The sequence below is a fragment of the Aspergillus nomiae genome (assembly GCF_001204775.2).
Source record: "Aspergillus nomiae NRRL 13137 chromosome Unknown contig00094, whole genome shotgun sequence".
NCBI classification, from domain to species: domain Eukaryota; kingdom Fungi; phylum Ascomycota; class Eurotiomycetes; order Eurotiales; family Aspergillaceae; genus Aspergillus; species Aspergillus nomiae.
The window spans coordinates 74,394-88,243 of record NW_015378149.1 but is presented as its reverse complement, the minus strand read 5'-3'; the positions used below and the strand labels follow the sequence as shown (position 1 = coordinate 88,243).

Genomic DNA, 13,850 nt, shown 5'->3' with positions numbered 1-13,850 from the left:
ATACTAGTAGCATTCAATTGATGCACCAATGACTGCAATGAGTCTTATCGCCACTTATCCGCGCTAGCTTGACGTTGCAGCATGTCTGCCTCCAGTCGATCGAATAGAAATTCTGGGTAAGATCTACAGTGTACTAGTCGTCTACTACTAGGTAGTAGTATGCTTAGGTATGATGCTTGCGTGGTCCGAATGACCGCTCCAATGAAATCTCATGATTTTATCGTCATGTAATATTCGCTTTGCTCTGGTAAAATCTTCTGAACACTGATTAAGTATGGTCATTCCATCATGATATACATACAGGCACGATGCAAATAATGGCTTGATCCCAGGCCTGCTGTGACCATTGCCTCTCCGATTGAGCCTCGGTAGACAAATCCATCCGATCCTTTACTCCGTACGCCGCTAAGTCTGATTCTTTTCACGGAGCTGGTCCCTATTTCTTAAGAGATGCCAAAATTTTATTGCTCAGATGTGAAGGGTGTCAGCTTCCCTATGCCTGACTTGTTGTCAGCATGCCATTCTTGAGAAGCGCAGCTCAAATATGACCGGGTGTCCTCTGACTGGCTTCCATGACAATGTATTAGAAGCGTGACGAGTATGGTCTCACCGTGGGGGAATATAGCATCCCGTAGCATCAAGAACCCAGTTCAAAGACTGCTTTGCTTCCGTATCGAGGTGTTGCCCAATCTGCCTAATAAGCCTGGCTCCCCATTCACCCATCCACCAATGTTCTCTTAAGGAGTGAAGAATCACAGCAAAATGACCGAGGACAATCAGAGCAAACGGCTGTCGTTCTCTAAGCAAGTCAACGAATCGCGGTGGAATCTGAAAGATCCACTGAAATGTGGCAATCATGATCTCTCCGCCTCTTGCGAACTTGTCCAGCGACTCTCCTAAGTACTTGATGGTGGGACTATAAACATCACTCTCATGCGCCGGATTTTGTCGGGCCAAGGTCGCGTTCATTCTGAGAAGCGCCATTATAGCGAGTCGTGACGTGTCGGGCATGCGTGGCGGCGGATCGCTGGATTCAACTAATTCTTTCATTTCCCCTAACTTGACCCCGGTGATCATCGCTGGTATGGAATCCCCCATTGCCCTGGTGAGCCGGAATATCTCGCAAAGCTCGTCTAACGGGGTTTGATCTTCATTTGATTCCATGATGAGAGGAAGAGCGAATGCAGACACAATCAATATATGGTATAGCGCGAACACTGCGTTTGTGTTGGAGTCGTTCAGTTTACCCTTCACCTTCTCCAGGCCGACCCGGGCCTGGCTCTGGTAAGACCGTGCTATCATTAAGTGACTCTCCTTTGTAGCACCGCTATTATCAAATGCGAGATGAAGTGCCGATAGTGCGAGAATACCATGCATGAGGAAGGGGTGGTGTATCGCCTCTCGAGGCACGACGACACGCCAAATCCATTCAACCGTGTCATCCCGGGAGATAGAGCGATACGTTGCTGTACACCATTGGATCATGAGCTCTAATTCTTCCACACCGAGTTCTTTAGGTGCAGAGGCAGGGTTGGTGTGGTCTCCCATCATGATTCTCTATTGTGCAACAAGATGATGGCTGTGCGGTTGGTGACGATGTTTGGGGGAAAGGTAAGGAAGACGATGTATAGTATAGACAAGCCTTGGTGCTCGAACTTATGTATTGCGATAGGACAAATAGATGAGAATACCGCGACCTGTCCTATACATAACAGATTAGTAGGTCCGGAGGAGTCAGACAAAGACGCCTCAGGCACACCGTCCAAAGAAACCATGCAAACTTGGAAACCAACACTTGCATTCGCAACGGTCAATCCGAAATGATCCTTTGCGATTTCGCGGCACAGGCATTTCTCCAAAGCAACTTGAGCGGTCGAGAAATGTGGGAGCCGTTCGTCATAAATGTTATTACGGCAATGTCATTCGGCTGATTTTCTTGACATTCTGAAGTGAATACATCTTTACAAGACCCAACGAAAAACCCGGCAGAGCTTTGGATGTTGCACCAGGTATTTATTGTACCTGAGCTAGACTAGTGCTCATGAACAGCTTGATTACCCCGAGTGGGTCTACAACTTGTTGCTTTACGAGATCCTCCCTTGGCAGGGCTGTTGTTCGTTGTCTTCGACAGGGGAGTCCTGTGCTCCTCGTCGGCCTTCTGCGCACGACTCTATTGAATGAATACATCCATGACCATCTACAATATCCTAAGTAGGAAAGAGGTCTCAATGAATTGAGACTTATTTTCGCAGATCGATTACGCTTGCACCCACTAGCCCTTGCTGACGAGACAAATGGAAACGCATGGGACCCATTATGAATATCACCAGAATACTATTGAGAACCGAAGATTGGCAGTCGTTTAGACCTCCGAGTGCTTACAGGGCTCCGCCCGGACATCTTTGCAGTGGTCGAGTTACCCTTTTGAGGAACAAGGAATAACATAAACAAGAAAATGCTCCAGAGTGCCGATAGAGTGGGAAGTCGTCCGGACTACGCCGCAAGTCCACGCGGTGTTGACGGATTATTGGATCTCATCGTCATGCCATGTTGGGACAAGGGCCACGCGCCGAGAATCCACTTCCCTGCCACTAGTCTCAACCGGGTATCGAGCGGCGAGCCCTTCTTTTTCCGTTTCCAGTAACAAGTACTCTTGGTCTTCACATCCATCAATGATTGGATCGACACTTCAAGTCAACGACAGACACTTGCGCTTTGTCCCATGGTTGACCGGCCAGATTGAGTCCTATCAATGAAGGAGGACCGCCTTCCCAGAGAGGATCTACTAAGATGTGCTCTTTGTTTGCCGACTCCTCTGGAACACCACAAGATAGGCTCATCCATTGCCTTGGGATTGAGAGGGTTTTCCAGAATTTTCGCTCGCAGCATGGTCGAATTAATCTCTTGTGACTGGACGACCGCCAACGACCCACTCCTTATGGTTGGCCCAAGCTCCTGTGGCGAAAAGGTCATGCATCCAATGCGATCTTCTTTCGCCGGACACGTAAGGTGGCTTGTAGTGAACCCAGCTGAATGGAGACGAGACTTGCCCGTCGGTCGAGTTAATCCTGGGCCCAAAATGCACCGACAAGGGACTTTAAAGTCAACCATCCGTAAAGGAGTGCTTGCCCAGATGACTATCACCGAGCGGGCAATTGCAGAGCTTGTCATTGTTCGCATCCAATGCAACCCCTAACGTAGTGGCTAAGAAGTCGGCGGTCATGCAGCTGGTGGGTCGGGGAGCTCATTTCGCATATTGAAACCCAATCGGTCCTGCTAAACTGGGGGTGGATTCTCATGTACGAGTTCCGTATTGACCCTTGGCTATTATCGCCCATGTTCTCTTTCCACTTATGGAACCATTCCCGATACCTGTTCATATTGCGCCCCGCCAGAGTTCATTATCCTAATTCAGATAGAGGAGCATGTATGCCACATGTCGATCTTGTTCAATCTCTGTTGCACCAAACGGTCAGTCGGCATATGTCATTAGAAGGATTTATGCTTAATAGAATTTTTCTCGCTGTCGGTACTACGTCCTCTTCTCTCTTCCCTCGAGTTAGATTTGACGGCCCTCATACCGGATCTAGATTAGCACTAACTTGACCTATTGTTGTACATACCTCCCACACGTGATCGGCATCTCTTTATATACACCTTCGAGAGCAGGTTTTCTTTACCAGACAGTGACTGGCGCCCGTGTGGCGCCCGGAGCCCGATACAGTTCTTGATTGAGATATCATTGGCTCAATTCGACCGTTGGCTGAAGGATTTATGTACTAATCATAAATAGGCGTTTTTGGAACATGTCAGGTAGTATACATATACTACTAGCCTTAGCAATGATCTTATAGCGCCAACGGCGCGAAATGGCTGCCTAAAGCCTGCCGTAGTCGAAAGAACAATCCTGCTCCACAGCTCCTTCATTATCCTTGGTGAGCCGTCGATTAAATAGTTACTAGACATCCATGCTCATAATGAACATATTCCGTGTCCCTCTACGGCTGCAGCGACACCGTCCCGAATCGGTCGAGCGCCGTTCAATAACACCATCGAATGCACACGGGGATAGACACAGAAAACCACAACGCTGATGTGTTATTCCAGACTTTCCCGGGACATATCAAGACCAAACACTACGTTAGAGCGGTGATTGAATATCAAACAGCCAGGTCTGGTTTTATAAAAATATCGCAGTAGATCCGCGTTATACTTAGTGCTGATTGATCGTTGTCCTAGTAGGGCTATCTTAGTTTTGTATGAATTCCTTGAACAGCCAAAGTGTATATATCCAAAACTACCAGTAGCTATCAAAGTCGGGCTTGGTTGGAAGACTACTACGTACCCACGAGTGTTCCAACCGACAGCTGTTCCCGTTCTCTTAGTCTCCACGACCCATATATACCGGTAGTGGATCTATATCACTGAGAGGCCATTATTTCCTAATGAGCAATTGCCCAACAAACGTCATGATACAACCCGTTCTCTTGGACGAGAAAGACCATCCTTTCAGCACTATAACCACTAGCATTGAAGTAGCGAATTCCCATATCGTGAATTATATACGGCTCTGCATACCCTACAATCTCGAAATACTCAAAGACATACATCAGTAAGAGCTTGGTGTAACTGGAACTAGAAAAAAGTCATCTATAAGACTCCCACGGTATTTAGTAGTGATGCCGCTACCCAAGCTCAAAAAATCTCGAGATATGCCTAACTTGATTAAATCCTACCGTATATACCACACAAAAATACCACAAGAACATCGAATATTTAGCACGATTTAGAGATTCCGCTCCGCGGATTAGTTTATTGAGTTCGACAGATGTAGTGAGCGAATCTACGTCATGATGGAGAATGTTATATAGAGAACGACCTTAGCACCATATGGTCAATATATGACCCGTAATCGCTTTGTAAGGGTCACACAGTGCTCCAGAACCCTGCCTACAGCTCCCAAACTGCAGTACTGACTTCCTCTCGCACATGGACTAACTTCCGCTTATTCTCAGCTTAAAAAAAAAGGGAAGAATACAATAGAGATAGTAGTGCCACGAATAGACTTCAAAAGCCAAATCACATGGTTCAATAGCAAACTTGACTTGGCTAGAGTCAGGCTATATCAGGATCGGAAGATAAGTCTACTCCTGTAAAAATGCCTCCGAACAAATGCCCGCGTTATGGCCTGGTATATGCTGAAGAACATAGACACAATACTAGTAGTCTTCATACTAACGGAGCCCTAACACCATTCTTTACGAGGCTCTTTGCCGAGATCCATCCTTCTCCGCTGATCCCACCACCCATAATAGCGAGAGGATTGGTTTAGGGTGGAGTGCTCGCCTTATCGGAGTGGGGGCCTTGAACTCTGTTTCTGACCATGATGCTTGGGTTTCTGAGCTTATCTATTAAGATTGTTCAGCGGGTGTGCTGTATTGAATTTTCTTGACGTTAAACACGTCAATAGTGACGTTTGCAGACCATTTTACTCCGAGAGTGAGTCAGAAAGCTTCGCGTTTATTACATTTTCTAATGAATAGTCCCTCAGTCGCATTATCCACGTAGTTCTTGATGTTTACCAGGCAGCGCCAGCTGATAGGTAACACACGTGTCGTCGCCTAGTCATAACGACGCTAGAGAGATCCTTGGTAACAGCCTCGCCGCTGACAATCACTCGAGCTGATTAAGCTATGCAGCGGCTTTAGCCATTCCAACAATCTGTGGTTTGCGATTCTTGGTTTGTGAAGCAAAATACCTGCTTCCGGGATCAGGAAATCACTGTTTGTCAAATGAACGAGACTCCCCGAGCCAACGATTAGGTTTACCTAGAGTTCTTGTACAGGTACATGCGTTCATCGGCTGGGGGTGTTGACGGCGGCACCATGGATGGTGATCTTACAGGAGTTGATGATAGGTGAAACTTGTAAAAGGTCATTTCAAAATTTAGGTGGGGCTATTGATTCATTGCTTATTGGTTTTGTAGGCCTTGGGCTGTGATATTTGCTGGCTGTTGTACCTTTATGCAGCCATCATCGCGATAATACTAGTTTAGGTAATCTTCGAGGGCATAGAGTTTTGCGCGAACCAGAAAGAAAGATAAATCCCACTTTGCATGAGGGGTATTACGTAGAGCACCTGAGATGAACCCTTGGCGTTATCATTCGATATATAGATAGGGAGTCGCTGCGCCCCGATTTTTCGTAGTTCAATGACGCGGGGATTGCGACCAGGTATCCCGGCCGAGTAACAGGGGTACGACATCTGCAAAAGTCATTCGGTTCAGTTTCTCGTCTCCTGGCAGCCATGGTTTCACCTTGAATGACTGATTGTCTGAGTATACCAGCACAGATATCCTCCCAAAACCAAACAATGCATTATGCGACTATGTCCTACATTCAGCAGACTATTAGGCCTGCAGACAAAGGATTCAGGCATCCTGCCGGTCGAGGATGGAAGGGTTACCATGGACAGCAGAACGAAGTGGGAGAACCGCAGACGGGGAACCGCAGTCCCCGCTCCCATCAGCGCATGCAGCCGTAACCCGACTCGCTGGCGAAACTTTCTTAGGCATCGCGTTGGTGCGTGCCAAGGACGACGGATCATGCTTAGGGCCTGACAAGTGCTGATCCGATGTAGCTCTGACCGCCTCAGGTAAAGAAACGAATTGACCGAGTTCATCTCATGGAGGGGGGAAGAAAGACAAGGGAGGAAAAAATAAAAGAGAGAATATAGGTGAGACAGTACCTTTTGCGGTAGATGTGCCTTGCGTTATCTTCCCACTGAACCTGAAAACGGATCGCGCTCGGGTCAAGCTTGCTTTGCGTTAACCCAAACCGGAGAACCACTTGGGTAATATGGTTACTCCTCAGGACTGAGGATCGTCTTTATGACAGCCGTAAAAATAAATTGTGCTGAATACAGCAGCGCAGATTGGTCGGGGCAATCCTTGACCTCCACTGGACTAGGGTTTTGCCGCTGTTGGGCTGCTAGGCATCTGGATCTAAACCCCTCCGTCGTTGATCATTACATTTTCGGAAACCCCACGGACTTGAGATAATTTGAAATAATTCCTCAAAAGGTGGACACAAAAATTCCAAAGTGACTGGCTGAGAATACCGATATAAAGGAAAGTAGAAAAAGTAAAAAAAGAAAACAGACAAATCAATTTATAGAGAACATCTGTGGAAAAGAACAAAGATCAAATATACAAGTGTCTTTTGGTGAGTCGATAGATCGTGTGCGATTTGTCGGGCTTTGGCGGTTAATTTCTCACATTCCGGCGCTACGCCCAGAAGGGAGGAAGTCTGAACCCGACGGTCTGGGTCGAGGTTCCTGCGGCGGGCTGATCATCGCCGAATCCGTGAGTCTGGTTGCTGCATCTCGTCAGAGAGTAAGTCATTCTGCGAAGAACAAAGACGAACCCAATTTAGTATTGGTATCGTGACGAAAATAGAAGAAAGTGGCGAGGAAAAAAAAAGGTACCAAAGAGACAAATAAAATTATACAGCAGATATCAGCGTCTATTAATTAGCAGGGGCAAAGAAATCAATTGAATGAAACATAATGAGAAAACATAATAGCACCGGTGGTATCGGAAAGAAGATGATCGCCAGAAGTTAAAGTTAATAAAAATTTTAATGATTAAAAATAGAGGAATAAATTTCTAAGGGTATGAGCTCATCCACAGTCGAGTTCCTCTCTCTTGTCTGGACCTCTCGTGACTGTCCACGCTCTCCGCTTCGTCATTCGGCTCTCTCACCTTTTCTTCCCTCATTTCCCACTTGCTCTTTCCTCACAAATTCCCCCACACCCAACACGTCCAAACTTCAGTATCAACCCTTGGGTTGCTCTGCAGCTTCTGACTCCACCGATTATATCCAAGTGGCTTCTTCCTTACGACCCTGAAGATTAACGTGGACGCTGTGTGCGAACCTTTGGTCCTGAGGTCGATCCGTGGAAGACCTAGCGAATCTCCCGCAGTTTGACAGCTCTTTCTTACGGCTCAACCACAGCGATCGTCAATTACCCTCTAAAAGTCTCAGCAAAGTGGTAGTACGCGTTGCAAATTGACTGAACTGTACGTGATTTAAAAGATAAGTGTCTGGTGTTCGTGGTGATCGTTTAACTTATCGCCCCGATAGCTGAGGTCAGTCGCGCATCCTACCTTTCGGGTACGCCCCTCTTTCGCCACTTTTTTCCCTGGCGCCCTCTCAGAAATTGCATCCCCGCAACGATCGTACCTTTCACCACCGCACGCGTCTCTCCCCTCAAGCAGGTTACTGTGGCCCGTACCATTGTGTGCTATATTTCCTTGCCAGCTCGCTTCGGTAAGCTGGAGTTGTCCCAGCACAGGTTGAGGACCGACAAGCTTTCAGCCAGTGCTCGCTTCGGTCGCGGCTTTCACGAACTTCAACCATCGCCAGAGTCAATGGTCTAACTGTGACGTTGGAAGCTTCTCGCATGCTCTATAGACGCTAGTTCCATCTATCTAGCTCTTAATCCATCTACGAAACGGGAACACCGGTTGTCATTATCGCCTATTCCACTCGCACGCCATGTATGCTATCGAAGAAAGGGCACATCCACCACCGCCGCCGCCTCTCTCCATGGAACGAATTCCTCCGCCTTCCTCATCATATCCCACTCCGGGCTCCGGGGGTGGAATGGTCTCCGCCGGTATTCCGTCATCCAGCCACCTAGCGCCGCTTTCGACGGTCCACGAGGGTCGCATTTGGTCTCTGCAAGTTGTGCAGCAACCGATTCGGGCCCGAATGTGCGGCTTTGGCGACAAGGTTAGTTCCCATATATCCTATATACCGACTAAATGCTTATTGATCGATCTAGGATCGGAGGCCCATTACCCCTCCTCCGTGCATCCGCCTGATAGTTAAGGACGCTCAAACCGAAAAAGAGATCGATATCAAGTATGTAAACCTTGGAATCATGTGAATTAGTTGCGGCGCTGACCTTGGTTCCAGTGAGATTGATACTTCTTTTTACGTCCTCATGGTAGACTTGTGGAACGCGGAGGGAACTAACGAGGTGAATTTGGTCAAGCATTCAGCAACCTCTCCGTCGATATCAACGGCCATGTCCTCTTCGTACCCGCCACCGCCGCAAACAATGTCCCCTACCTATGCGCAATACCCACAAAATGCCTACGGTCAGCCGGTCCCCTACCCGCAAATGAATAGCTATTATCCTGGAAACCCTCAGCTACAGTATCAAAATCCTTATGGCGCCAGTCCCCAGACCTCTTACTACCAACCATACTACCCGACCGGCGGTCATATGCCACAGGCCAATATCTCCCCTGCGCAACCGGTTAGCACGGGGCCTGGCGGCATGTTCACGCGCAACCTCATCGGAAGTCTCAGTGCCAGTGCCTTCCGTCTGACCGATCCAGACAATAAAATCGGCGTGTGGTTCATCCTACAAGATTTGAGTGTACGGACTGAAGGGGTCTTCCGGTCAGTGCTCATCAATTGTAATTTGTTGCAATGCATCTTTACTAACTTCTTTTCAGCCTCAAAATGAGCTTTGTCAACGTGGGCACTCAATCCAGTGATTCTCCTAACGGAGGAGTGTCTGTGATCAATCATGGATCGGCGCCCGTCCTAGCGTCCGTCTTCTCCGAGCCATTCCAAGTTTTCTCGGCCAAGAAGTTCCCCGGAGTGATCGAGAGTACGACACTCAGCAAATGCTTCGCTCTCCAAGGCATCAAAATTCCTATCCGGAAAGATGGCGTGAAGGGCTCACGCGGCCGGAACAACGATGACGACGATGGGGATGATTACGATTAAGAAAGCCGCGTTGCTTTGCTGCACTAACCCGGACATTGGGTTGAGAAGCATTGTGACTCAAGCGGCCTTAATTTCATGGTTCTGATCATTTTACGCATTTACGGGTTAAGACATGGGGCAAGGTTTCGGTCGGCGGTGTTCAGGGCAAGACGGGTTCTTTCAAATGGGTGGGATGTATTGCTATCAGGATTGGTGCCGCGGTGTTTTTTTTTTGTCTTTTTTTTCTGGCTCTTATTTTTTTTGCTAATTGTTGATTCACCCCCTTTTGTTTTTGCTTTATAATATCCCCCTTTTTGTCACATCTTTTTTAATCGTCTCAAGATGTATGTTCTACTGTGTGGGTGCTGTCCGAAGTGCGTGAGACATATATCTCCTTGCTTTTCTTTCTTTTATGTGTATTTGTTCAAACCGCGCTGAGCACTCGATCATCTCTAAGTATTGAGACTGAGCGCTTCATGTATGTTTTGCCACGGAATTGAAAGAACCGACTGGATGGAATATGCCCTAATCCATGGATAATGCGGAGAAGTGACATCAGAAGTGGATTGCCATATCAGGTGATCGAACTTGTAGGTCTCATGCATGGAAGGAAAAAAACTCAATTGAGGCCGGAAATTAAGTAATTTTAACTTCGTGCGAAATCCATAGAAAGCGTTGCCTCCGAGGACCCTGGAACAAATATAGTCTACCTGCAGACGGGTCTCGTATCCGTAATGAATGGTGATGCTCATTGAGTGCTTCTCTCCCAAATTTGCAGGCCTGCCGCGGGTCGTCGGCATTGTCCGAACCCTCGGCCATTGCTGGCTACATTGGGTGGCTAATTTCTATTATTATACACTTATGTCTTGTAGCGTTACAGACAGCTCCCAAGTGTCTCGGAAAAAGTGAGACACTGGTCTCGAGAATCAACGATAGCAATCTCGGTTCTTCAACGGCCTCCCCACATTAACGTCATAAACGTCACTAAATAAATCTCCGCGGTTTCTCGTCCCGCGAACCCCGTGACAAACCCTCATATCGCTTCGCTTGCATGCGGTCTCACTTTAGCGGTTGAACAGTGCACCAGCTCAGCATTGGCGTCGCCCCCTGATAGGTTATGATCCAGATTTCGATATGATTATGCAGCGGCTGGCGCCGACTGCAATGTAACGTCTCCCTCATGGCTCCACGAGATGCAGAATGTTGTATGACACTTGCTGTCCATGGATATCTCGCAGCCTCCTCGTTCTCGGGATATAAATACGAGGTCGAGCTCTCGACATCATGCCTCTCCAAACAGATCAGCCTAAAAACATTATAGCCATCTTCCAAGTTCCCATCCACAGTCTCTCGTTTATAAAATCACCAAGATGAAGTTCTCCATGGTCCCCTCGTTGCTTCTTCCCCTGCTGGCGGCCGCTGCCCCAGTCGCCCCGGAGAACCCCCCGTTCAGCGTCATGGCCACCCGCTCTGCTTCCCCCATCCACTTCCTCCCCATGACCGCCTCCGGCCAGAAGTTCTACCTTGGCGGAGAGACCACGTCCTACTGCCCCATTGGTGAGGGCTGCCCTCCCGGCAACCAGACCGTGTTCGCTCCTGGTGGCTATGGCATGGTAAGCTCTGTCTTATTTTCTGTCTCCACTTTCTCCCTGTTACTAACCAAAACTCTCCAGAATGTCATGGTCCCCGGTGGCCAGCAGGTCTATGTTGATCCCAAGGGCGCTCTGTCCTTCACCCAGGCCCACTCTGCTTATATTCCCGAGGCTCCGCCGTGGGTCCCTTCAACTACAAGCCCGGCAAGGACTGGGGCTACTACACCTTCGACGGCTGGGGTACTTCCGGCTTCATGGCTTGCCCTACTGAGGACTACCGCTGGCAGGTGTTTGCCGCTGTCCAGAACGCCACTGTCCCCAAGGGTAACGTGGCTGAATGCCTTGGCTTCAATGCCCTGGCTAACACGGCTCCCAAGGAGGCTGCTGCTTGGCAGTACGTTTAAGCCTAGGGCGAATTATGGTGTCCTGATTTGAAAAATAATCAGATTTGAGAAAGAGGTCGTTTGGTACGCAATGCGGTGATTGTGATGGTTGTGTAAATTACGCCTGTTGATGAGATATGACACTCCTTTTGTATATATGCAACATTTTAAATGCAGTAGTGCTTAGGGTATCGCAAACTTTTGTTTCGTGTAATTCTATTGCCGTATCTACGTTAATTTCTCCATATCCGCACGGCTTTGTCCTTACCGCCGCTGCCCACCTTCTCGCCATCGGGACTCCAGTCCACTGCGAAGACCTCGTCCTTGTGCCCTGGCAGATCCATGGACAGTTTGCCGGTGCGGACGTTCCACACCTTCAAAGTGGTGTCTTTGGATGAGGATACCAGGAGACGGGAGTCCGCTGAGAAACAGCACTGATAGACGGCACCGACGTGGCCGCGGAAAGTAGTGATGAACCTGCTCATGATTAGATATGTGTGTGATGACAATCTGGGCGGTATACTCACTTTCCATCTCTGCCATTCCACAGCTTCACATGGTTATCGAATCCAGCGGATGCAATGTATGCCATATCCGGTGAGAAGGTCACATGGTTGACCTCCTTTTGGTGGCCCAGTAATCTAGCAACCGGCTTGTTGGAGCTCTCCGGTTCCCACAAGTACATAGTGAAGTCATCACTTGCAGACACGAGTCTCTCAACAATCTTGTTGTTGACGGTGGCCGCCTGCTCGAAGCGTTTCCGGGCTGCGGCGACTTTGTCGGCATCGGCTTCAGGTACCTTCTTAGTGTGGTCGTGGTAGGCGGTTCTCAGAACGAAGTCGGTCGAAAGGGCTAAGTGGTTCACGCGGTGTGCGTGGGCCTGTAGTGTCTGAATGAGGGTACCCTGTTTGGCGTCCCACACCTTGATGGTCTTGTCATGGGAAGCTGTGTAAATCTTGCCCATGCCACCCCAACGGACGCAGGTGACCGAGCCTTTGTGGCCGGTCAAGACAGTATCAATTCGCTTCGATACAACGTCCCAGATGCGGACAGTGGAATCCTTCGACGCCGAAGCCAATCGCGGCCGACCAGTTTCTTGCGCATGGTACGGTTCCCACGCCAGACTGGTGATCCACTTCGCATGCCCCTTGAGCGGGCCTCCCAGTGCCTGTCCTTTCTTTGCATCCCACAGACGTACGCTATTGTCCATGCTACCTGTCGCGATAATCGCACCGTTGGGGGAGTAAGCCACTGCCAGCACCCAGCTGGTGTGTCCCTTCAATGTGTGCAATGGTGTACCAGTGTCGCAATCCCAGACACGAGCTGTTGAGTCGCCGCTTCCGGTCACCATTGTTGAAGAAGACACAGGGGAGAATGCAGTCGCCAGAATGGCTTCACCATGTCCAGCTATAGAGGCAGCGCATCGTGAAACAGCTTTCACTCGGAATACTGCCTGCGGGGTAAAGTATAGAGAGATAGTATCTTCGGTTGTTCTGAGTCCAGGCTGGAGTAACGAATGATAGAGATCTGCTAAGATGTCGATGGCCTGATTGTCTTTATCCTGGGATTGGTAGGTGAACCGGTACGGTACTCGTTCATCATCTTCCTATAACCCATAACAGTAGAGGATTAGCCTAAGGCGCATATCGGAAATTTAGATTCCCTGCGTACCTACATTGCCTTGTAGTGTATTCAAAAGGGTCTCAAGATTTTTCACATTGGCATCGGCGACTGGGACGGACACTGCAGGTCCCGTTGCGGATCCTGTTGCTTGGTCGAAGAACTGCACTCGGACACTGCCCAGGTTATCCGGGATGCTTTCGATCTCCTGTTGCAGACGCGCCTTCTCGGCGATCTCTGTCTTCTGACGCTTTGTCGGAGGGGGTACAAGAGTCGACATTTTGCCACTCGAAGGGAATATTTGTTTGTAATGAAGTCGATCTTGTCTTGAATAAAAATTTCAACGGCTATCATGAAATCGCACTTATCGCGGAGTAGTGGATCGGCGCTAAACTGGATTTGGTTATCCGCTCTTTATCAACAGTATACAATTTCCTTTCCTACTTCTTCTCTCTCAATTGTATCAAGAA

At 48.6% G+C, this 13,850-nt stretch overlaps 4 protein-coding genes across 4 annotated transcripts; 2 read left to right on the top strand and 2 right to left on the bottom strand.

Annotated features, from left to right (window-relative positions):
* Window positions 1–606: 606 nt before the first annotated feature.
* ANOM_004501 (uncharacterized protein) lies at window positions 607–1,551 on the bottom strand (the record flags this gene model as incomplete). Its single annotated transcript, XM_015549758.1, has 1 exon — window positions 607–1,551. The coding sequence occupies one exon, from the start codon at window positions 1,549–1,551 to the stop codon at window positions 607–609; it is 945 nt and encodes a 314-aa protein (XP_015407973.1).
* A 6,880-nt stretch (window positions 1,552–8,431) lies between these two features.
* On the top strand, window positions 8,432–9,967 carry ANOM_004500 (velvet factor family protein; the record flags this gene model as incomplete). The annotated part of the gene is made up of 5 exons (XM_015549757.1): window positions 8,432–8,434; window positions 8,496–8,795; window positions 8,848–8,927; window positions 8,982–9,473; window positions 9,530–9,967. 5 exons carry the CDS (start codon window positions 8,432–8,434, stop codon window positions 9,804–9,806), a joined length of 1,152 nt encoding a protein of 383 aa, XP_015407972.1. The 3' UTR covers window positions 9,807–9,967.
* A 1,188-nt stretch (window positions 9,968–11,155) lies between these two features.
* On the top strand, window positions 11,156–11,781 carry ANOM_004499 (putative IgE binding protein; the record flags this gene model as incomplete). Its single annotated transcript, XM_015549756.1, has 3 exons — window positions 11,156–11,398; window positions 11,459–11,617; window positions 11,665–11,781. 3 exons carry the CDS (start codon window positions 11,156–11,158, stop codon window positions 11,779–11,781), a joined length of 519 nt encoding a protein of 172 aa, XP_015407959.1.
* Window positions 11,782–11,993: 212 nt separating this feature from the next.
* ANOM_004498 (WD40 repeat domain-containing protein) lies at window positions 11,994–13,660 on the bottom strand (the record flags this gene model as incomplete). Its single annotated transcript, XM_015549755.1, has 3 exons — window positions 11,994–12,237; window positions 12,288–13,366; window positions 13,436–13,660. 3 exons carry the CDS (start codon window positions 13,658–13,660, stop codon window positions 11,994–11,996), a joined length of 1,548 nt encoding a protein of 515 aa, XP_015407958.1.
* Window positions 13,661–13,850: the final 190 nt, after the last annotated feature.